The 22,854-nt window shown below is 38.0% G+C and overlaps 2 protein-coding genes across 42 annotated transcripts in view; one reads left to right on the top strand and one right to left on the bottom strand.

Moving 5' to 3' along the window:
* The window catches only part of ADNP (activity dependent neuroprotector homeobox), a 33,803-nt gene extending 22,733 nt beyond the window's left edge, over positions 1-11,070 (top strand). For 34 of the 36 annotated variants that reach the window (XM_068912993.1, XM_068913008.1, XM_068913026.1 and 31 more), the window contains 3 exons: positions 3,272-3,384; positions 4,769-4,861; positions 6,847-11,070. In XM_068912993.1, the coding sequence (XP_068769094.1) occupies positions 3,272-3,384; positions 4,769-4,861; positions 6,847-9,987 (3,347 nt within the window). In that variant the 3' untranslated portion in view covers positions 9,988-11,070. The remainder of the gene's footprint in view (positions 1-3,271; positions 3,385-4,768; positions 4,862-6,846) is intronic. The other 2 variants (XM_068913028.1, XM_068913015.1) reach the window with 1 other exon arrangement.
* Positions 11,071-15,292: 4,222 nt separating this feature from the next.
* Positions 15,293-22,854, bottom strand: part of BCAS4 (breast carcinoma amplified sequence 4) — a 51,326-nt gene continuing 43,764 nt past the window's right edge. For all 6 annotated transcript variants that reach the window (XM_068913029.1, XM_068913031.1, XM_068913034.1 and 3 more), the window contains one exon: positions 15,293-15,838. In XM_068913029.1, coding sequence (XP_068769130.1) covers positions 15,734-15,838 — 105 coding nt within the window. In that variant the 3' untranslated portion in view covers positions 15,293-15,733. The remainder of the gene's footprint in view (positions 15,839-22,854) is intronic.

Below are 22,854 nucleotides of genomic sequence, written 5' to 3'. Positions count from 1 at the left end.
TGGAACTTGCTCAGAAAACCTGATTAAAGGAACCATCAGCTTGGATGCAGATTTTGATAAAACAACTGGTTTGCTTCAATTGGCTTCAATTAACAGTAATTTAGAAACTCGGATTCACACCTTATCTCTCAGCTCTTTATCCAAAATAAAACGTACACACTGGGGGGGAGCGAGTAGCATTCTGAAAGGCTGACACGAATCAGTTTAGTTCTGTGAACGATCGCGTTCACTCTTGCACAGAGGGAGAATGTCTTAGGAACAGATTTTTTTTTTTTTTTTTTTTTAAATTTCAGGTGAGCTATTTGATTTTAAGAATGGTTACAGTATAAAGAACAGCAGTTCCTAATTTTCCATACAACCTTGGGGTGGCTTTAGAGGGAATAACTGGGAAGACAGACTAGTTAACTGACATGGTGTATTTAATCCTTTCCTTCTCTGAGATGGCAAAGATGGCCTGTAGAAATGCTATTCGTAGCTTGATTAGGGTTCCTATCTCCAGTATGGTGAATGGATTACGAGACTTGAAAGTAATTCTGCCTGTGATTTACCAGGATGCTGATCCTTTGCGTTTGTAAAGTGTTTGGAGTTTCCCTAAAATGAAAGGTGTCATGGAAGACAGCATGGAAGAACACAGCTGCTTCTCATAGGAACTTAATTCTAAATTTGCTTCTGTTTCATTGAAACTATAGAGGAATGTTAGCTGAAACACCTCGACAGTTACATGAATTAATGTACTTGAATTTTGTTTTGTATGTCAAGAAATCAAGTTGTTTGTGGTTCTACTAAGTTCTTTAACAAATATTACTTGGAGGAAACTAACACAAAACATTGAAATACTTGTTTTCTGGCCTGTGTTCTTTGAAAACTACCATCAGTAGTAACTCTGCATGAAGTCTCTTAGTAGCTTTATCATTGCAGATACTACAACTGAGTAATTCTGAGATCCTTGAGATTTATAGACAAGGTATCGTGAACTTTCTTCTTTGGTTTCTTAGTTTCTATATAGAACATATAGAAGATTTTACAGTGACGCTATTTTTGCTTCTAGGAATTTCTGACTAGTGGCCAGGTTGACACAAGTACTAAAATAGTTAATAATCAGAGTTGCTTTGGTACTTCTGAAAATTTTCCTGTAGATCTTTACATACATTCAGTCTCGTTTCCTCTTAATTTCTAATTTATAGTTGTGATATGCATCCTAACACCGTGATCGTCTTTCTCCTCTTAGGAGCTATTGCTGAATTCACTGAAGTTGAGGGATTAGTGCTTAGCAACACCTGCTAGCAGCACTGCTTGTAGATTGTGAAATTCATTGAAGTGGTCCGTATTAGCACTGTTACATGCAGGACTTTATGGCGTTATTTCTGAAAATAGTGTTAATGGTGGGACTCATGGAATAGGTAACTTGTTAGCGACTGTCTTAAAGCTTTATCTAGTAAAAGCTGGTAGGAGTATGAAACTTAAAAGGCTAGTAGTGTGTAAACAGCTAAATCGTATCCTTTAAGGAGTACATATGATGGTGCTTTGGTCTTTGATCAGAGACACTCAGTCACTGCAGTCTCAACCCACTTCCTTTGGACTTTTGAGAAAATTTCTTAGTAAGCTCCTTCTAATATAGAGACTGCCCTTCATCCTGTGATAACAAGGGGAAAAAGTCTTAACTAAAATATTTAATGGTTGTAAACCTCTGTTAGTCTTTCTGCCTTCTATACTTCTGCTTGAAAGTGTTACGATTTCTTTTAAGCATGTATCAAAGCTTAAAATAAAGATACTGTCTGCTTTTAGTTGATGTAGGTAGTGTTTGGCTCTACAAAGGATTAAGTAGTTGAAAAGAAACCTTATTGTTCAAGCAGCGCATCATTTCTGAATTGGCACACTGCAAAATTAATGATCAGAAATTCAGCTTTTAATCCTCTGAGGTTATACTCTTTATGCAACAGGCATTAGACCATTATAGTCTTGTAACAAGATGTAGCTCTGATACTTGCTATTTAAGAAGCTTCCTCCTCTTTTCTTGAGGAAGAGCCTACCTTTTCGTTCCTAGTTCCACCTCTTCTCGCTCCCCAAATAACTTTGTGTTGTCAAATATTTTTACGTTTCTGCCATTTTGCACCATTCAGAAGTTCGGGTGACTTGTTGCTGATGGTTCTGTAGTTGAGCAAGCACCTACTGTAATGACAGCAGCATGCAGAGTGAGAACTCCTGTATACACAAAATTAGGAAGGCTGGTTAATGTTCCATGTACTTTAAAAATTTAAACTTTCTTTTTGTTGGACAGCCTCAGTCATTTATAGACAGTGTAACTGGAATTAATTGTCTACCTGTGGAGAACTGAAAGGGAAAGGAGGGCTTATCACGTTGGCTGAAAATACCTGTCTACACTCCTAGAGGTGTCAAGCCATCTCTTGTATTTTTTCCCATGCTTCCTATCTCTGAAGAGCTCTAACCAAGCTTTTAGGTTACACCTTAAGAAAAGCAGCATGTATGTTGAACGTTATCTTTCCTGGCATCTGTAGCCTGTCAGCCATTCAGTCATTTAAAATAATACATCTAGGAGATGGAGGAAACTATTAATTTTTTTTCCCTGCCCCACTTTCCTCAACCCAAGGCATTCTTAAATAACAATTCTGTTTCAGTATTTTATCTGAGGACTTTCCCTGGCATCTGTGTTGGCTTACACAATCTGTTGTTGTGCTGTTCACGACAGGGATTCCTTAAATTAAAAACAAAATGGGATAAACTCTACTATAGGATATTAAAGGGTACAGAGGATATCATAAAAGATAGGATATTAAGATTTCATAGGTGACTGTAGCTGAATGCAAGAGGCATCTTCCTTGTTGAAGAGATGCTATGGAATTATTACAAGACTGACACAACTGTTGATGCTTAACTCACTAATTTGCCTATCAGTTGGAATCCAAATGCACAAAAATAGCTCAAGTATTTCAGCACAGGAGGTAAATTTCATGTAAATGTAAACACGTTATAAAAAGTTATTTCCAGATGGAGCGGATTACTCTTGTAGTAGTTGTTACATCAGGTTTCAAGTGTTCTCTTGAAAGTTGGGCAACATCTAGCTTCCTGTCCCACCTCATTTAAGAACAAAACAGACAGAAAGTGTGGTAGTTTTCTTAGTTAATGGTACAGCTCTGATATTCAGTAATGTGGGTAAAATGAGAGCGAAAATTACTAATAATTAGAAGTGCAACTCTTCATGAGACAAAACACGTTTGACTTAAACTTTTTCTCTTACTTTCTTTTTCAATAGAAACTATGTTCCAACTTCCTGTCAACAACCTTGGCAGTTTAAGAAAGGCCCGGAAAACTGTGAAAAAAATACTTAGTGACATTGGTTTGGAATACTGTAAAGAACATATAGAAGTAAGTATGACACCTACCAAGTGTTTTAGTTAGTCAACTGCTCCTAAATTAGTGGGACTGTGAGGTCTTCGGTGTCTGACTTTTGTTTTTTTTTTTCCAAGCTGCTTCATGAAATGTTAAATTTTTACTGAAAATTCTGAAGACTTTCTGGAATGCCCTGCATCCAGTTCTCGCACCTTGTTTTGATGTTCTCATCAGCTTCTGAGAAAGGTTCTGGGATTCCACTTGAGCTTTATTGTTGAGGCATTGCTACAACTACTAGCAGAGATGTGTGCTACCTCTGCATTGCTTTTAAGTCCCACACTTAGGTGGGGGGATGCTCTTCAGCCTATAGATGACTGGTCTGACATGTACTGAAGACAGGTTGTTTTTTTTGTCTATGTTGGATTCCTAAAAATAGAATTCACGAAACACGAATGTAGCATGAACTAGGTGTGGTATAGGATGTTCCTGGGGGACAGAAGATGATTTTGAAGTTTCCATGAAGTGTTTGTCAGTGCTGAACAGTAGGTCATCGAGTTGAAGAATCACTTCTGTTCCTGCAGAGGTTGGTTCCTAGAAGGGAAGAGTATCTGTGCTACTCTCTTCTGGACAAACTTTGTATCTGTCATCTCAAAAATGTAGCTTTCTCTCTCAAACTTCTATACTGTCAACTTCACAGTCTTTTTAACGCTTTAGATTATAACTTGTTTGCTTTGGCTTTTCTGTTAGTGTCTCTCTAAAGAGCGTTTAAGTGAGATGCTCCAAGAGGAAAAAAAATATCTGTCCTTCCTGTTCGGAGAATTTGTGGAACGACTATAGTCTTTAAGGGTAAAATTTTGAATAGGGATAATGTTACTTTTAAGCACCCATTTCAGTGGAAGTACTACTTTTGAGCCCTTATACTGCTGGCATGTACGCCAAAGACTAAATGAAAAGTACTTCATAAATTCTTTTGAACTGCAATTGGGCTACTTAGACATCGTATACTTAGTCAAAAACTCCTAAAACTTTTATCTGAATTAATGTCTCAATTTTTTTCTTTTTAATCAAAGTTTGTGGTGAAGCACCTCTATGATATTAAATGTTGAGCAGCAACCAGATAATACTCTTTTAATGACTGCTTCTGAAAATGGGGCAGGTATGTAATTACAGACTTGGGTTAATCAGGAGGATGCATTTTTGAAAATTTTTCTTCAGGTGTTTTGTGTCATTGAGACTGTTTGCAACTTTCCACCTCCAAAGATTGCATCTTAAATACACAGATGTCCTTGAATTAATGATCTCTACTGTTTGACAGCAGCACTTGATTGGAGTGCATGGATGCTTACAAGAGTTATGTAAGGGAGCAGTTGGGCTTTGGTTTTGATTCTTTATACTCTCTTCCCATCTTCCCCTTCTCCAGGATTTTAAGCAGTTTGAACCTAATGACTTTTATTTGAAAAACACTACATGGGAAGATGTAGGATTGTGGGACCCATCGCTTACAAAAAATCAGGTTGGTAATAGTTTATGTTGACACATCAGATTCTGAAGATAGTTCATACTAAATGACGTTTCACAAATATGCCAGTAGTTTCCTGTGGTTTTTTATCAGTTTATCAAACAGTCCTCAGTTTAAGGGACAACAAAACTGTTTTTATTTTAGAAGTAATAATATTGATCTTCATTTAAATACTGATGGCCGAATATTGGAGTAATGATTGTTCAAGAAATCTTACACACCCTTTGACAATTGCATAGTAGCAGCCCATCTGTTTTCCTGCTCAGCACAATTTCACCACCTTTCACCATCCGAAAGAATAACCATTTTATACGGTTTCTTGATAATGCTGTTATCTTTCCCTAAATCCATTTCATCATCTGTTTTCATCATTCAGAAAAATGTTAAAAACTCATCTAACTGCTGCTTTTTCTACTGTTGTTGTAGCTCTGTTAGCTGTCTGTCACATCAGAGGATTCTCATAACCTGGCTGTATCTGAAGTTATTTAGTTTAGGCATATGCAGTTACATACAGCAGAATGAAGTGACACTGGAAGTCTTGCTGCTTAGATGATTCCGAGCCAGTTATAAAGCTCAAGAGATTTGAATTAAGCTAGAAATGTAGGGAGGGAACGATGCTGATTAAACAGAGGGGGAGGGGGACTCTGCTGATTAAACATATTAAGGCAAGTTGTGTGGTCTGCAATAGCTTCTCCTGAAGGAACAATATAAAGTAATACCACCATAAAGTAATACCACCACCAATGAAACAGTGAGAATGCAAGAATTCTCTCTATAAAATAAGGCCTCTTTCAGCATCTGAAAGATCAGGTATTGCTTGTTATAGGAAAGGGGGAGCTATGACAGATTGCTGGCATGGTGTTTGTCTAAAAAGTTCCTTTATTACTGTGTTCCATAAAATACACTGATGTCCTTTTTCTTCTAGTTCGTTCCAGAATAAAAATGGTAATTTAAAAGGGGGACAGCTTTTGTTTAGTTTGTTTTGTTGTATCTTGTCTCCAGCCTACCAGATATCTGAGGCTTCAGACGGTGGGCAGAAGCATATATACCTACTTACTTAGGGAGAGTGCAATCTCTAGCTACTTTAAATGATCCATGTGTAACTTGATGCACAAGACTTGTTTGACACACATGATGAAATGTTCGTACCTATTTAAATTTTCGTGTTTTATCTCATCTGAAATTCCAGATCGCTTGTGGCTATCTCTAAAGCTAACGCACAATGTAATTTTAGTTTCCATTGTAATAGTTGACTAGAATTAAATCAGCAACATCTTAAAGCTACCAAAGATCAAGGTAGCAGGGGGCAGTATGCAAGTGTTAAATTTTCAAACACCTTTTTTTTCTGATCCAAGATTTTTTTTTGAATTGGGATTGTGCTTTGATCAGAAGGAGAAAACTTGGTTGCTTTAAGGGCTTGTGTGGATTTAGTACGTAACTTGGTAAGCTTAACTAACTCCACTTGTATACCAATATAAATAAGTTTTGAAGAGCATCTTTTATCTTAAAGTTTGTAATAGATTAAGACACTGAAATAACTAAAGGGTATATATCAATCTTTTGTGTGTGCGTGTATATATATATATATATATATATATATATATATATATACACACACACACACACGCACGCACACACACGTTTGGCAAAATGAGATTCGGTGAAGTTTTTCAGCTCACCTGAGAATGCAGCTTCTGCTGGCTGGTGTGGAGAAAGATGCTCATGATTTAGCCTTGCATTCTGGGTTTATGGTGTGGACGTCTAAATTGGCACTTAACATTTCATTCATCGGAACTGCTTGTTCAGACAGTTAGACTTCTAAAGTCAAAAGCCGCAGAGAAGGAAGTTAATGTAAGAGTTGTTGCAGTGGGTTTTAAGACTTATATTTAGGAACGTTACTGTTTAGGGAAGATCACGGATATTCTTTTTCTAAAAACTGCTCTTTGATATTTAGTTTTTGCTTTGTTCTTTGTTTTAAGGACTATCGGACAAAGCCCTTTTGCTGCAGTGCGTGTCCATTTTCCTCGAAGTTCTTTTCTGCCTACAAAAGCCACTTCCGGAATGTTCATAGTGAAGACTTTGAAAATAGGATTCTCCTTAATTGTCCTTACTGTACTTTCAATGCGGACAAAAAGACTTTGGAAACGCACATTAAAATATTTCATGCTCCAAATGCCAATACACCGAGTGGAGGCATCAGCACTTTTAAAGATAAAAACAAACATGATAGCCTTAAACCTAAGCAGGCTGACAGTGTAGAACAAGCTGTTTATTACTGTAAGAAGTGCACTTACCGAGATCCTCTGTATGAAATAGTTAGAAAGCACATTTACAGGGAACATTTTCAGCACGTTGCTGCTCCTTATGTAGCAAAGGGAGGCGAAAAGTCACTCAATGGTGCAGTTCCGTTAAGTTCCAGTACCCGGGAGGAGGGTAGTATTCACTGCAAGCGATGCCTTTTTATGCCGAAATCGTATGAAGCTTTAGTACAGCATGTGATCGAAGACCATGAACGTATAGGATATCAGGTAACAGCGATGATAGGTCACACTAATGTAGTGGTTCCAAGATCTAAACCTTTGATGCTAATAGCTCCAAAACCCCAGGATAAAAAGCCTATGGGACTCCCTCAGAGGATGGGTCCCCTTTCCCCTGGAAGTGTTCGATCTCTTTCATCACAGCAGATGATGAACAGACTCACTATACCAAAGCCTACATTAAATTCCGCAGGAGTGAATATGATGTCAAACGTTCACCTACAGCAAAATAATTACGGAGTCAAATCAGTACCACCAAGTTATGTTGGTCAGCCAGGGGGAAGGCTAAACCTAAGTGGCAATGCCCCAGTTTCTATTCCACAGCAATCTCAAACAATGAAACAGTTTTCAAGTGGAAATGGAAGGCCTTACACTCTTGGAGGAGAACAGAGATCACAGGCCTCAGCAAGATACTCTCTGCAGTCTGCCAATTCATCTTCTCTTTCATCAGGTCAGTTGAAACAAACATCGTTATCTCAGTCACAGGCAGGTTCAAGAGTATTAGGTCAGTCTGGCTCAAAATCTCCTGTAGCTGCTACAGGTCCTTCTGCTGTCAATACATCGTCCACACAAAAGTGGAAGATCTGTACAATCTGTAATGAGCTGTTTCCTGAAAACGTGTATAGTGTCCACTTTGAAAAGGAGCACAAGGCTGAAAAGGTGCCTGCAGTAGCTAACTATATAATGAAAATACACAATTTTACTAGCAAATGTCTATACTGTAATCGCTATTTACCTACTGACACGTTGCTTAACCATATGTTAATACATGGTCTGTCTTGTCCGTACTGCCGTTCTACCTTCAATGATGTTGAAAAGATGGCCGCTCATATGCGAATGGTTCATGTTGATGAAGAAATGGGACCTAAAACTGATTCCACTCTGACCTTTGATTTGACATTGCAGCAGGGTAGTCACACAAATATACATCTTCTTGTCACAACCTACAACCTGAGAGATGCTCCTGCTGAATCTGTAGCATATCATGCTCAGAATACTCCCCCAGTTCCTCCAAAACCACAGCCGAAAATCCAGGAGAAGTCTGATGTACCTGTAAAAAGCTCTCCACAAGCAGCAGTTCCCTACAAAAAAGACGTGGGTAAAACTCTCTGTCCTCTGTGCTTTTCAATCCTAAAAGGACCCATCTCTGATGCACTTGCACATCATTTAAGGGAGAGACATCAAGTTATTCAAACAGTTCATCCAGTTGAGAAAAAGTTAACTTACAAATGCATTCATTGCCTTGGTGTATATACTAGTAACATGACTGCCTCAACTATAACGCTGCACCTTGTACACTGCCGAGGTGTTGGGAAGACTCAAAACGGCCAAGACAAAGGTAATTCATCATCTCGGCTAAATCAGTCTCCAGCTATAGCACCTGTAAAACGTACTTATGAACACATGGAATTCTCGCTAATGAAGAAAAGAAAAATGGATGATGATGACTCCCCCTCTGCCTTTGAGGAGAAGCCAGAAGAACCTGTAGTTCTAGCTTTGGACCCCAAGGGTCACGAAGATGATTCTTATGAAGCCAGGAAAACATTTCTTACAAAGTATTTTAATAAGCAACCGTATCCCAGTAGGAGAGAAATTGAAAAGCTGGCTGCCAGTTTGTGGCTATGGAAATCTGATATTGCTTCTCATTTTAGCAACAAAAGGAAGAAATGTGTTAGAGATTGTGAAAAATATAAACCTGGTGTGCTGCTTGGTTTCAACATGAAAGAATTAAACAAAGTTAAACATGAGATGGATTTTGATGCTGAATGGCTGTTTGAGAATCATGATGAAAAGAATTCCAGAGTCAATGTTAGTAAGACTGTTGATAAAAAAATAAACATAGAGAAAGACAATGAAAGTTCCTCAGACAGCTATGAAAACATAGAAGAAGAATACAATGAAAGCAGTAGTCCATTTGGTCAACGAATTTCTGACATGGGTGGGAAAACCTCTTCTGATAGCATAGTGGAGAACCCAGAGGACAGCATATCCAAGGAGACTGTTGAGGAAAATACTTTACAGTCGTCTCCGGAGAAGAGCGATCAAAAACAACAGGAAAGTTCTAAATACGAAGAGATTATTTCTGCTGAAGAACCAACAAAACTAGTAGGTGATGTTTCAGACAGTGAAGGTGATCAGGATGATCAAGACGATGCTGTTGAATGGAAAGATGGCGCTTCACAATCTGAAAGTGGGCCTGGTTCTCAGCAGGTTTCTGATTATGAAGATAATACATCGGAAGTAAAACCAGAGGTGTGGACAGATGAATCCTCCCAAAGTGAAGATGCTGGCAGCAGTAAACCGCCTGTAGAAACAAAAGAGGGTGGATCTGAAAGTGATGAAGAACAGTCAAAGTGGAAGAATCGTTCCTATGGAAAAGTAGAAGAGTTTTGGTCTAAGGACCAGTCACAGTGGAAAAATGCATCAGAGATTGAGGAGAGCTTGTCAAATCAGCAGATGGAATGGCAGAATAGCACAATTGACAGTGAGGATGGAGATCAGTTTGACAGTGTGACTGATGGAGTAGCAGAACCAATGCATAGCAGTTTAACTGGTGTGGAGCTGAGTAGCCAGCAAGCATAAGCTGCGCAATTCAGAAGCGGCAGTAATATGATCCAATCTGCAACTGTCTAAACACTTTCATTTCAGTATGACTGCAAAGCTTAAATTCTAACTGGTACTGCCTTTTAAGTGCTAGGTCATGGCGAGCGGTGGTTGTGGCCACTACTATTCCAGTGGTTGTTTAAATATGCTGTTGGCTAATCTTGCTTGAGAGTATCTGCTGGGATGAGCACAGTAACTTAATGTGAAAACGGATAAGCTGGTGGCTCTAGAATGCACACAATGAAAAGCAGAGGTTTATTTTATCTGCATTTTCAACATTTATTTCACTCTTGTACATGTTCAGTTGTATGTCTTTTTAAACATTACCCTTTTTCACATGGTAGTATAGGGCCAACATATGAGCTACCAGTTCAACGTGTATAGTAGACTATGGGGAAATTGATTTTTTTCATGTATCATTCTGAATAGTTGAAATGTATATTTGTACAGTCTTTTAGACCTATTCAAGTGAAGCTTATGAAATTGTTCTTGTGTACCCATCATAGATTTGTTTCTCTTTTTTTAGTGTTGCCCTGCTGTGTAATAAATGCTGTATCTAGTTTACCTAGCAAAAGCTTGAAACTGCTATAGTATGAATTTTGACAAACTTAGTTTTTGCACATAACCTTGTACAATCTCAAAACAGAGGCCAGCAACATAAAAAAAATATATCTGGACTCTATTGTATTATAGAATTTTCTTGTTCTGAATATCCTTGACATTACAACTGATGACAAACGTATTTCAGAGCCATTTTCTGAAATCTTTTAAGCTAAAAAAAAAAAAAAAATCACATGCAAGAAACAAGTTTGCAGCTACTAATTTTGACACCTTTTAGATCTGTATAAAAGTGTATTGTGTTGAAGCAGCACACTGAAACGAAAGTGCTGTGTTTTGGATATTTAGTTTTATCTTTAGTTAACACCAACAAGGTGTTGTATTCATTTATACCATCTAATATATGACACACTGTTGTAGTATGTATAATTTTGTGATCTTTATTTCCCTTTGTATTCTTCATTTAAGCATCTAAATAAATTGCTGTATTGTGCTTAATGTAAACATTTGCTTTATTACATGCAAGTGCCATGTTCCTGTTTGTTAAATCCTGCTTTACTACATCCACTCCTTTTTTGGAAATGTACACACCCTAGCAGAGATGTGGATCACTTGGTACGTTCTTACTGGAGACGAGGACAGGAAAAATTCTACAGAACTAACTTAAGCTGAGTTTAGTGGTCTAGAGCACTAGTTTATCAATAGGATTGCAGTGATTTGCCAGTTCTGTATCCTGGAGAAACAACCTATGAATGTTACTTGCATTTTTCATCGCTTCATACTTTCCTCAGTGAAGATCACTTTTATGGATTAAATTATCTAGAACTATGTCTCCCTCTGAAGCATTAAGTATTGAGGGAAAATAAGACTGAAGGCTTTTGAATACTTACTGTTTTAAAGGTGAAGGAACACACCTTGTATAGTGTGAGTGATGGATAATTTTTTTCTTGCTTTGCTTTGAAGAAAAATTAATTTGGATGTACAATCAGTTTGTTAAAATTTGTGACCGGTATGGTCAACCCAGTCCTGCACTGGGGCAAGTGCATAGTACAATGGACAGTTACGTAAGCAAAACCTCCTTGAGATAATGGTTTACTAAAGAGCATCTAAATGTGAGGAGAACAAAACTATAAATTACAGCAAGAAGTTTGATTTAAGCAGATGCCTAGTAAAATATCTACGTACCTAATTTAGATCTTGTAAAATTTCAAAAATTGATCTGTGAAATTTCTGATAATGCTGGAGGAAATAGTTCTATTCTTAAATGTTTTAAACAGCCGAGCCATTTGACGGGTATCTTGGGAAAACATTTATGTATCGCCACAGCAGACCTGGGCAGGTATAGCGTGTACTTTCCATTAGTATAGTGAACAAGCTATTATATAAGCCAAAGACCAGAATATCTGTATGCTGTTGTGTTCTGCAACTAACTTTTGCTGCTGGCACTCTTTGGAACGACCGGTACTATATTTTGTTGGACTAACCATTTGTGTGAAGTGATGACTGAAAGCAGTTACCTTTAGCAGACGATGGTTTAGATTTGTCTTCTCGTCTTCCTTTCCCCTTTCACAGGGGGAATGTGTACTTTAGTTCTGCTTTTTTTTAACTGAGGGGAGCAGAAGTTGGACTAGGTCCCAATTTTGAAGTGAGTGTTAGAAGATAAGTGTTTAAGAACAATACAGAAAAGATGCTTTTGACATCATTTACATCAGCAAGAGTTCCTTGTGCTTCTCTGCTTTAACAGAAAACTTGGGCCTCAGCTCTCATTTTGTTAGTAGGCATTTTAAACTGTTTCACTGAGAATAATTTTTCAAGAAGTCAAGTGAGAATTTCTTAGCTACTGTTTTCTAGATGTCAGCTGGGTGGAACTTTTTTTTCACACCAAAACTAGCCCTTGGAAGTCCTAGGAAAGGGGATTTTTTTTTTTTTTTTTTTTTTTTGCTAAGACAACTTGGTTACAGTCTTTTCTATGTATGTGAGCTGTTCTATTTCACAGTGGCTTACCGTCTGAACACGTTACATTTCAAAATTCCTATTTTGTGTCATTCACCTACACTTTAAGAGATCTTAAAAATAAGGTTTTTATTTATTTATTTATTTAAGCCGGTTGTGCACTCAGGTTTTTTTACTCTGCTGGCTGAAGATAGCTCTTTTTAATGGCAGTACAACAAACCTTACCTTTTAAGTAAGTAATGAAATAAGAAGTGGCTATCTGTTTTCAAATCTGCATCATATTTATCTCAGTATCTGGCAGAGCTACTTCACTATTAGGGAATTCTAAACTGAATTTTATAGAGTTTCATGGAAATTTAAGCTTAATCTCTGCTCCCGCTTAGTCAGTAAATAGTGAGACTATGAAATATCAACTGTTTAGAAATGCTTTATTTACTAGAAAAATTCTATGATAGGAAATGCCATTTTGTGTAATGATTAATTTAAAAGTCTTGCATTAAAAATGGCCCTGCTTAACAGGAATATGAGTAAGGAGGGGGAGGGTGGGGTTTAAGTATCACCATAAACTTTCTAATATTTGAGAGCAATTGCTCTAAAATCTGAATTTTAGGTTGGGCAATAATTCCTTTCTAGATTTGAGGCTAACCACGCAAATTTTCTTGTTTTTGAGGAAGCCAGGAAGAAGAAGAGGTAAATGGCCTCATGAAACTGGAGAAACCTTCAACCCCATTTGTGTAATCTTATCACATTATAATTGTATGAGAGGGAAGTTACCCCTTTTTACATGTATTACTCAAGTTCTGTAGCAGAACTCTAGTTACATGACAGCTGTGCTCATGCAGTAGCCAGCTGAAGCTTACAAATTCTGCTGCTTTCTTCAGTGGGAAACTGAGAAAATGGCTAGAGTCTCCAGGCTTTGTCCAGTGCAACAGAGCAGAAAGATTAACAACTAAGGAATTTGTTTCAGTTTACCTGAATTGAAGCAAAGCGGAGTGTTTTCCACCTTAAACAATGCTACCTGAAATCTAAAGGTTTAACAGGGGAGAATGAAGATATTGCTAGCATACGCATTGAATTTTAGCCATAAGATAGTTTTGTACAACAAAAACAAAGAGCTGGCATGACCTATAATTTGACTTTTGACCTGAAATACCTGATATTGGCAAGGACAGCCTGACATTTTAGGAGCACTTGTTTTATATGATCCTTGTATTCTTATTTCTATTATTCATATGGGTTTGTAATAACTATAATTTTTAAGTCGCTTTTATTGAAGTGACCTATAGCTAAGATGCACTGCCTCAACAAGAACAATTTTCCTAGTTCTTTTAGTACATTTTCTTGTCTTTCCTTCCCTCCCCCCCCCCACCCTTGAAGCATAGTTCCAGCCCGTAAGCTTTCATCCAAACTAAACAGTCACTTTCCAGCAGGAAAGAGAGACATCTTTGCTAAATTTCTCGTTTTCTAATAGCTGCATCATCTACTAATGCTACACTTGATCTCACAATTTTCCTTTGGGTACTGTGAATTAACCCTTTATCATGCAAGATGTTCTAGAAATATCTGTATTGACGTTTTATTCCACAAGCTCTTAATCATACTGAAAGTTCAAGTGACGTTTAATGCTGCCATCTCTGTTCAGCTGTAGTATTTCTGTAGCCAGACTTGCCAATTAAAGTTTGACTCTTTGATGTGTATTTCCAAGGCAAAACAGATGCCTGAATATCTGCTCAGTACTTTTTATAGAAACTTTGTATCATTCTTATCACCAAGAAATTTAGTAGACTTTAAATATCTACTAAGGTGGTCCAGTAAAAAATTTACTATTTTGTAGTATTTCAAACATTGCTATGGCAAAGCTTAAACCAAGCTTATTTCTCTTTTAATCAGCCAAAACAAAGAACAACAGAAAGATTTAAGGAGTATGACATGCATACTGCCTCTTCATTTTTGTTAATAAAGACCCTGATACTTGGATACACAGGTTGGTATAACTGGAGTATTTTGTCCCTTTCATAACTAATTTGCCTCTCTGTAATATCAGCTCATTTGTAATAATCCATTACAATAACCTGCACTGCAGGGACAGAGGCAGTGGCTAGGTCTGTCCTTTATGCTTTATATTTTAACTTACCTTTATCTTTCATCATCAGTCTCACTAATAAATATGAAAAGGTTGAGTTAATTCACTTCTGCATCAGAAAAGCATTCGTCTCCATGGTTACTCAAAGCCATGCAGCTTCACTTTCACTATAAGCCTGTATCTTTCTACAGATTTTGCACTGGGTCCTCCATCTTGAGTTTTTCCATTGGTATTTTTGTAACAAGAGCCTTTGTTTCTCCATATGGTACTATATGCAAAGCCCATCATTTGAAACATTGTATTTCAGAAGTGATCTACTGTCTTGATCAATACCCTTTACTGTTGTCCTAGTGAGATTTTCTGTATGTATAAGGGCGAGAAACATCTTCTAAATTAAGGATATGACATCTCTTCCTAATGTTCCTTATTCAAACAATCTGGTGCTTTCCGTTTCCCTAGACCTGTTTCACAGTTAAAAAGTGGGGACATGAACTATATACTGTTTCTGGTTTTGGTGAAGTAGTATCTATCTCCATTACAAAACTGCACCTCCAAAGGTCCTTATCAGCTTTGCAGAAAGTTTATTTATATCATTCAAGTTCTCTAACACAACAGCTTTTAAAACCCTATTCTTATTTTGAAGAGGAGTGCTGAAAGCTTCAGCCATGTGCAGTTTATTAAATTTCAATATTGTGACACTGATTTCATGTTCAGTTGTAAAATGTAAACATTTATGAAGTATTAATACATTACATGACAGTTTTAACATGCTATACTAAGAGCATTCTTCAACCTTCTGATCGTTGTAGTTGTAAAAAGATTTTTAAAGCATGAAGGTACACAAAAACTGAGTTCTTGTACGTTTTCTTCACTGATTTGGTAAGTTTATGGAACAAACTAGTATCAAATAGTAGAAGTTCCAGCCTGTATATATTTGTGTGTGTGTGTGTGTCTGTATATACACACCCACCCACCCACCCACAGGATGATCAAAAAGTTTAAGCTTCCCTTAAAGATGCTAACCCCAGATCTGAAATGTAACAGTTGCTTCTTCCTAATGTTAAAACAAAGTAAAAAACCTTTAGAACAAACTCGGGCAGCCTTTCGTAGAAAGCTGTTGGTAATCGAACCTTAATGGTTTTGATACTTTGTACCTACACAGTTCATAGGAAAAAAGTCTTCAGTTCTGTAGAGTTTAGGCAGATCATAGGAGCGTGCTGCTGGTGGATGGTGTCTCTGAAACAAAAGCAGGAGAGAAATTAATCTTGCTGTTAAAGAACAGGAAATAATATTTTAAGTAACTTCGTTCTTCATTCCCTGCACCAAATGAGGCAGAAGATGTGGAAGATGAAATGGCTGTATTAAATGTTTGGTAGCTTGCAGGCATGTCAATCAAAAAATTGAGCAGGGTAGCCTTTGTGGGAGCCTAATGTCAGCCATTCATCCCACCATAAAGGTGTAAGGTAAGAAACTGTGCTTGAATTCAGAACTACTGTTTCCTGTGTTCTGGCAAAAGATAATGATAGGCTCCAGATGGAAATATGCACGTTACCATGTTTTCAAACCATATATCCAACATACTACTTTTTTAATGTTAAAATGTTGTTTTAAGTTGCAATTCTAAAAAAACTTCCGCTTTATGCTCTGCTTTATGGCACCACACTGTCCACCCTCAGTTGTTTTTTTTTTTGTTTTTTGTTTTTTAAATAAATGATTGGGTTCTCTTTCTCTACTTGCTCTGTGTCTCAGGAATATGATGTTTGATTTCATGCCCAGTGTCCTAGAATGGATATTTAACCACAGACTGTGGCAACATACCATTATTAAGAAGTAGTTTACAGCGCACAGTAGCAGCACATGCCAGTAGTGCTGGGTGTGAACAGCACAGGGAAACCAGGGGAAGTTACCTTCCTCAAAAAGCTAGCTTTAGCATGTTTTTTGTCTTTTATGCCAGCCAAATACAATTTTTGCTGCAGCAGCTTTCTTTGAAAACATGCTATTCTAAAACAGACAAGAACATATGGAGCTGAAATAGTAAAATTACAAAGTCATCTTAATTTTTTTTTTAAAACTCCTCCTTTTGCAATATGTAATTTCCAAATACTTGGGAATCCATAATGCTGTGAAAAGGTGAGGAACCTCTAGCTAGCAGATTCACCTTAGTTGCACAACAAGATAACAATGCTGAAAATGAAGGTTCACTCAAAAACATGGGCGACGTTGAGTTCCCAAGTCAGAGTTCTAATTAAGATTAATTTTAACAGAGAAAAAGACATAGCAGAACACCAGAATAATTGCCTTGAAGACCGTTCAGTGCTCATCTAGCACAGCAATGGTACCTATTTATTCACTGTTTTGTTTTTAATATATAAGGCATCTTGATCACCTAGATCTGCATGTGTACTCCACCGTGTACATGAGACATCTGTGAAAAGAAGTCAGCAGCATCCAGAACAGAAATTACTTCCAAATGTAAGTTACTGGCTCTGTAAACAATTCTGAAAATGTGAAGTTGTTTGCTTTCACACCTGATTCTACAGACTTTGTAATCATCTCAGCTAGACTGATACTGAACAGTTAAAAACGGAGCAGAACACTGGGGAAATCAGTTTTAAAGCACAGAAAAGAATGCAAATGAATTAGGAACATTGTAGGAAAAGACTGACTACAGAAGAAATATAGAGAGAATTTTGGGTTTGCTTTAAGAACTCAAATAATAGATTAATCCTAAATTGAGGAGATCAAATAGTGTTTCTGTAGTACAACAATTGAAACCTCTAGCTAAAATCAGGGTCTCGGCGGAAAATGGGGAGCCTATCCCTCCATATAGTTGTAGGTCTTTAGGATCTAACTTAATATATTTCCAGAGAATAGTTTGCTATTTAGATGCAATCTTCACATTTATTCGTATTTAATTCTCATTCATGTGTTTCGAGCTATACATCTGTTTACATAGTTTTCTTGATAGTATCCACTGTTAACTCTTCAGAACAGATACTGACTCTCCATGTATATCAAGGCACAATTTAAAGAAGTAGATACACATGTATACTGTGACACAGGTAACAGCTACCTAAGCTGCGTTGTTCTGCTGTCATTGTCAAAATAGGCAGGATGAAGGGGGATTCTGCTGACAAACTTGATTTGCACATCTACGAGAACAATACCATGTACTCAGAGAAAAGCACTTGCTAGCTAACTAGGATATACAAACTTTGCTATGGGGGAGAAAGATCCATACATTGTTAATCATCAGCAGTTGCACGTGGTTTTGTGGTGTTTACGTGCAGACCCAAATAAAAGGAGATAGATAGGCTCCTTTTAATGAGCAGAATATTGGAATCTTCAATGTAGAAGGTAACTGTCATTTCTTTTCATATAGGAGTGAAAACAGATGGTCAGTCACAACCACTGAACAAGATCAGAGGAAGACTCTGAATCAATGAAGTAAATACTAGCAACAAGGGTTACCTCTGCAGAACAGGCAAAAAAAAGCCAACCAAAAAAACTGTAACAGTAGTCTGTATTCACAGTGAAATACTGAAGTTTTCAGCACTTTCTAAAAAACAAAGGTAGAGAGGAAGAAAAGTTTAAAAAAAAACCACCCTGATTTTCAAAATAAAACAAACTGTCCTTCATTTTGATTGTCAGTGGTCATAATAGTATCCCTGCCTTGTTTTCTCCTGTTATAAACAACAGTAATTAAAATTAACAGGCTAAGTAACAAAATGCTTGCAAAGAGCCCTGATCAGAGCAATCAAACTTACAAAGGACATGATCCTCTCAAACCTTCTTTAAAAGTACAGTCAGGGATTTCCTGTATTTCATGAAACCACTGTCCCACTGGGTTCCCTGGATGGTTATTTTAGATGTAATTATTCACAGCACTACCTGTCCAGAATTCCTCCAAAGAGATGATGCCATGACTGCAATGAGAATTCAGTTCTTTTGAGACTTCCCGTAATAATAATCTGATGCTTTGATGAGTACCTGCTTACGTGGTACCACAGATACTATCCTTCATAGATATAGTTGGTCCCATCTAACCTGCAGATACATGTTTTTTATACATGGCTCCTGATGCAGATAATTCTTGTGGATGACTTCCTGTGTGTAACTGTATGGAAAATACCCAAGAAAGTGACAAGTCCTGTTTTAAATCTGTCCACACCAAACCTTCATCAAGGCACACTCTAGTTACCAGTTTATATGTTAAACAAATTGCTTCAGTCTTCATTATCCTAAAGTATAGCTGCTGAATCAGTAGTAAATATGAGGAAAAGATAGCAATCCATATCACTAGACAGTAATTTAGAAGGAAGACGTCACAGAAGAGCTTTTTTTCCACAGTGGCACAAATACAACACAGGGTTAAAAGACAAGGGCATGAAGAATCTCTGAGCTGTGCACATCACACAAACTGAAGATGAAATAATTCCTTTGTGGTCAGGCTGCTGCAATACTTAAAGGAAAAATGGTATAGCTGCCTGCCAAGAAGAAAAGCAAGGGGGGAAACAAATGGCTTGAAAGTCCAAAGCCTACTGAAGGAATCAAAAGATAAAGGCTTAAGTAGTAACAAATGGCTTTTCACCTCTAGCTCACTTGATTCGTGTCTGTCACGATCTAATACGGGCTAGATTCTGCCCTTAGAAAGTAGGTGCTCTCGATTCTCATTAGGATGGCATCCATACCACAAAATATAACCACTAGTGGCACTGACTACAGCAGTAGCTTGCTGAAGGCCAAGTGGCCATAAGACTGAACTGTGTTTATGTCTAATCTAGGCTGTAAAAGCCGCAGGGCAAGGTTCTGTTGTTTTATTGGCCTCTCTGAGCACCTATGGCACAGAATACATAAATCCTTATTTCTCCCCTAACTTGTCTCTCAGGTCGTTTGAGACAGCTGAGCACAGTGTAGCAAATTTACACTGTGCCTGAATTATACTAGCATTACTGGTAGAGAGCTACCACTCTGATACCTATCACTAGCATTACATTCACTCAACAATAAACCAAAAATTTTCAGTTTTGAAATGTTAGACTACATCAAGTATTTCAAGCCAAAGCACAACAGAACGCTCCCCAGCATTCTTGAACTCCACTGGAATCCCCCCAGTATGCCAGTAAGAAACACACAAAGCACACAAACAGAAACAGGTCTTCTCAACCTACCTGCTTTGGAGTTTCTAAAAAGGAAACTTAACGATTAGAAAAGTCTGCAAAACACCATATGGAAAAACCACCGTATGGAAACCACATCTCTGGTGGGATGCCCCCTACCACCACAGTCTTTCTCCCAAACTAGGAAACTATTAATTGACTTAAAGATCCCACAACTAGTGACTAAATTGAGGAAATAAGGAATAAAGACATTAACGAGGGATATAGCATTCGGAAGGAAGAATAACAGGTCTAGCTGAATCTAGATCAAATATTTAGTAGAAATATAAAGATTTAAAAGATTTTAGAGAGCTTTTGAAAAATGAAGTGCAAACAACATTCTGCACTTGCAGGCAAATAAAAGAAACGGCAGGTAGAATCATGCCTGAAAGATTAACATTTCTGGTGGCAGCTTCAGAGACTTCAGTCTCTGCCAAGTTATCTAGGGATACAAGTTGCGCGACATAATTTCCAAGGCACCAAAGCCACCCCTTGAGAAATACAGCTGGAAGGCCCTCAAAGCCAAACCCCAAGCTGATAAAGCAGAACACCCGAGAGCTGTAAGAATATGACCCATTTAAGAGCACTGTGGTTATTTTTGACAGCTGCAACCCAGCATTAGAACAGCAATGCTGGGTCAAAAGGTGATCAATTGCAGGTTGTATCACATCCAGGAAACAGCTTAATTCACAGGCACTCCGATTTTACATTCTATTGAAGAAAAATAAAAGCTGGGGCGCGTGTGTCTGCTTGCCTAGTTTCATTTTCAGAGCCAGACTTAAGATAGCCTACCTTAGCTACTGCATAGCAACATTACATTTAAGATGAGAGCTATACGAATTCCTGATGTGGATAAGGAAAATTGCTTCCCCTCATCTAAGTACTTACAGGATGGGCCAGAACTCTACTTTGGCACTGTCTGCATAATTCAAACAGGGGGCATTACCCCTCAGGGGCCACCAGCCCAGCCCAGCCATTCACCCAGCTGGGCCCCTGCTGGGCCCTTTCCCAAGGAGCCTCCTAAAGGGAGAGGAGGGGCAGGGAGCACTTCTCCTGCCCACATGTGGATGTCCTCCCGCAGCAGCCAGACAAGCACAGCAGTGGGAGGCAGGGACACTGATGCGACTATCAAGGACTCCAGCAGAAAGGTTTGTCACACAACAAGTATTTGTGACCCTATTTCAGACAATTTGTTTATCCAGGCTATTTGCAGTGTGCCTGATCATTGCAACGAAAATATTGAGCTATTTTGCAGACCACGAGCACAATAATTGCCTGAGAAAAGGAGGAGGGATATTATTTCATGCAGAAAAAGCAAATTAACCTTTCACGTGCTGCACCTCTGGAAACTTAGCCGGTAACATGAACCTTCATGCCTACTCTGAAGAAAAGACAGCAATCGTTCCAGATTAAACCCCACAAAGAAAGTCTCTGCTGAGGTTACCCAATTACGGCCCCGATAATTCAACTTAAGATGTATTTACAATAACCGCATTGGACTAGTTTTCCCTCTGAACTGAGCTCCTGATAATTCTGAAGCTTCAAAGCTAGGAAAGGAGCAATAATGAAATATTTTGTCTACACTGCTGGACTGTGGTGCTGACTTTGCCTGAAGTACTAATATTCATGTTTCCAGAGCTCCTGAATCCACATATTTTACACCTGCTGCCTTCCACCTGATGCAGCACCAATACACCTTTCCTTTGACACCAATACAGATTTGTGCTCCTGTTAGCTTACAGGGAAAGACCTCCCAGCTTCCTGGAGCGGATCAGCACCACGGCAGTCAGACAGAACAAACAAAGCAGCTCAAGGAGCACTTCTTCACAGACTCCTGCCACAGCAACTGGACCTCTCATATGAAGGGTAAAAGGGGATTCTTAGGAAAAAAATCCAGTGTTCATGAAGCCATATTGGCTATCCAGCAATAATTATTTTCCAGGTTTGATCATTCTCACAGATATTAATATCAATACTCAGACTGTAGATATCGTTAAAACAAGATAAAAATTGAAACTTGTTTCTTAGGCTGTTCCAAAAACAAGCAAACATTCTCACTTTAAATGAAAGGCCAACATTTTCCAGAGAATTTAAATGTCAAAAATGCTTACTTGGGCCCCTCTTGATTTTTTTTTTTAAAACAAACTTATTAAAAAATGTTAAATTACCATAATTTTAATTAAAATAGACTTAGAATTCAACATTACAAAATGACGTCTAAAAAACCTACCAATTTTGACTTTTCCAAATTAGTCTTTTTTTGATTGCTGCCAGCCCACGTAGCATGGTGCTAGTGGACCCCTCTTGTGAGATACTTTCAGGCAAATTATGCATTAAAGAGTCAAAATGTTCTTCATACACCAGCTGTGATGCCAAACATAACAAATCCTCACCTACATGTTCTTCTCAGAAGGAGACTTTGACACTTACCAAATCCTCAGAGATGCTCTGGCTCCAGTGACTGTCGGAGAAAGCAGGACGAACCAGGGCTCTGACCCTGATAGAGTCTGCTAAAGCACGTCAAGAGTTTGAAAAGGCCTCACGTCACCCAGACTAACTGCCTGCCCCCACTACAGAGGGCTGTTACCTACAAATTACGTGGAAGCCCTGAAATTTCATCTAGAATAGATCTGAATATTTTTAAATTAGAAAATAATTTCATTGCCCAATGTTTCCATTGCCTTAATCAGTTACAGTTTGCTATAAAATATTCTCCAGATCTCTAATCTTGCCTGAAAGAGTTGAATTTTTTTCTTCTCTACCTCCTCTAACACCATTAGTCCCCAAATCAGTCACATCTATGCCAAAACTGCGTAGCCTCTTGGGGGATCGGTTTCACACTTTTTTGACTGTTAATCCATATTGATGGAATCACAAGATAATCTACAGCACAGTTTTCAGGCGTATCATCTCTCATCAGTTAAATACTTGCTGTGTAACCAAGGAAGTAATTTAATAAGGATGTTTTTAAAAGAATAAAGAGACTTCAGGCTTAGGCTGGCTTTCATGACAATTCTTATCTCATGTTCGTGGGGCAACCAATTCAGCCGGGCCAAGGCAAGTGAGAGACTTCTTCTGCAGCTTGTGCTGAGC

Source organism: Struthio camelus, chromosome 18 (genome assembly GCF_040807025.1).
Source record: "Struthio camelus isolate bStrCam1 chromosome 18, bStrCam1.hap1, whole genome shotgun sequence".
NCBI classification, from domain to species: domain Eukaryota; kingdom Metazoa; phylum Chordata; class Aves; order Struthioniformes; family Struthionidae; genus Struthio; species Struthio camelus.
This window is presented reverse-complemented; position numbering and strand designations above follow the sequence as displayed.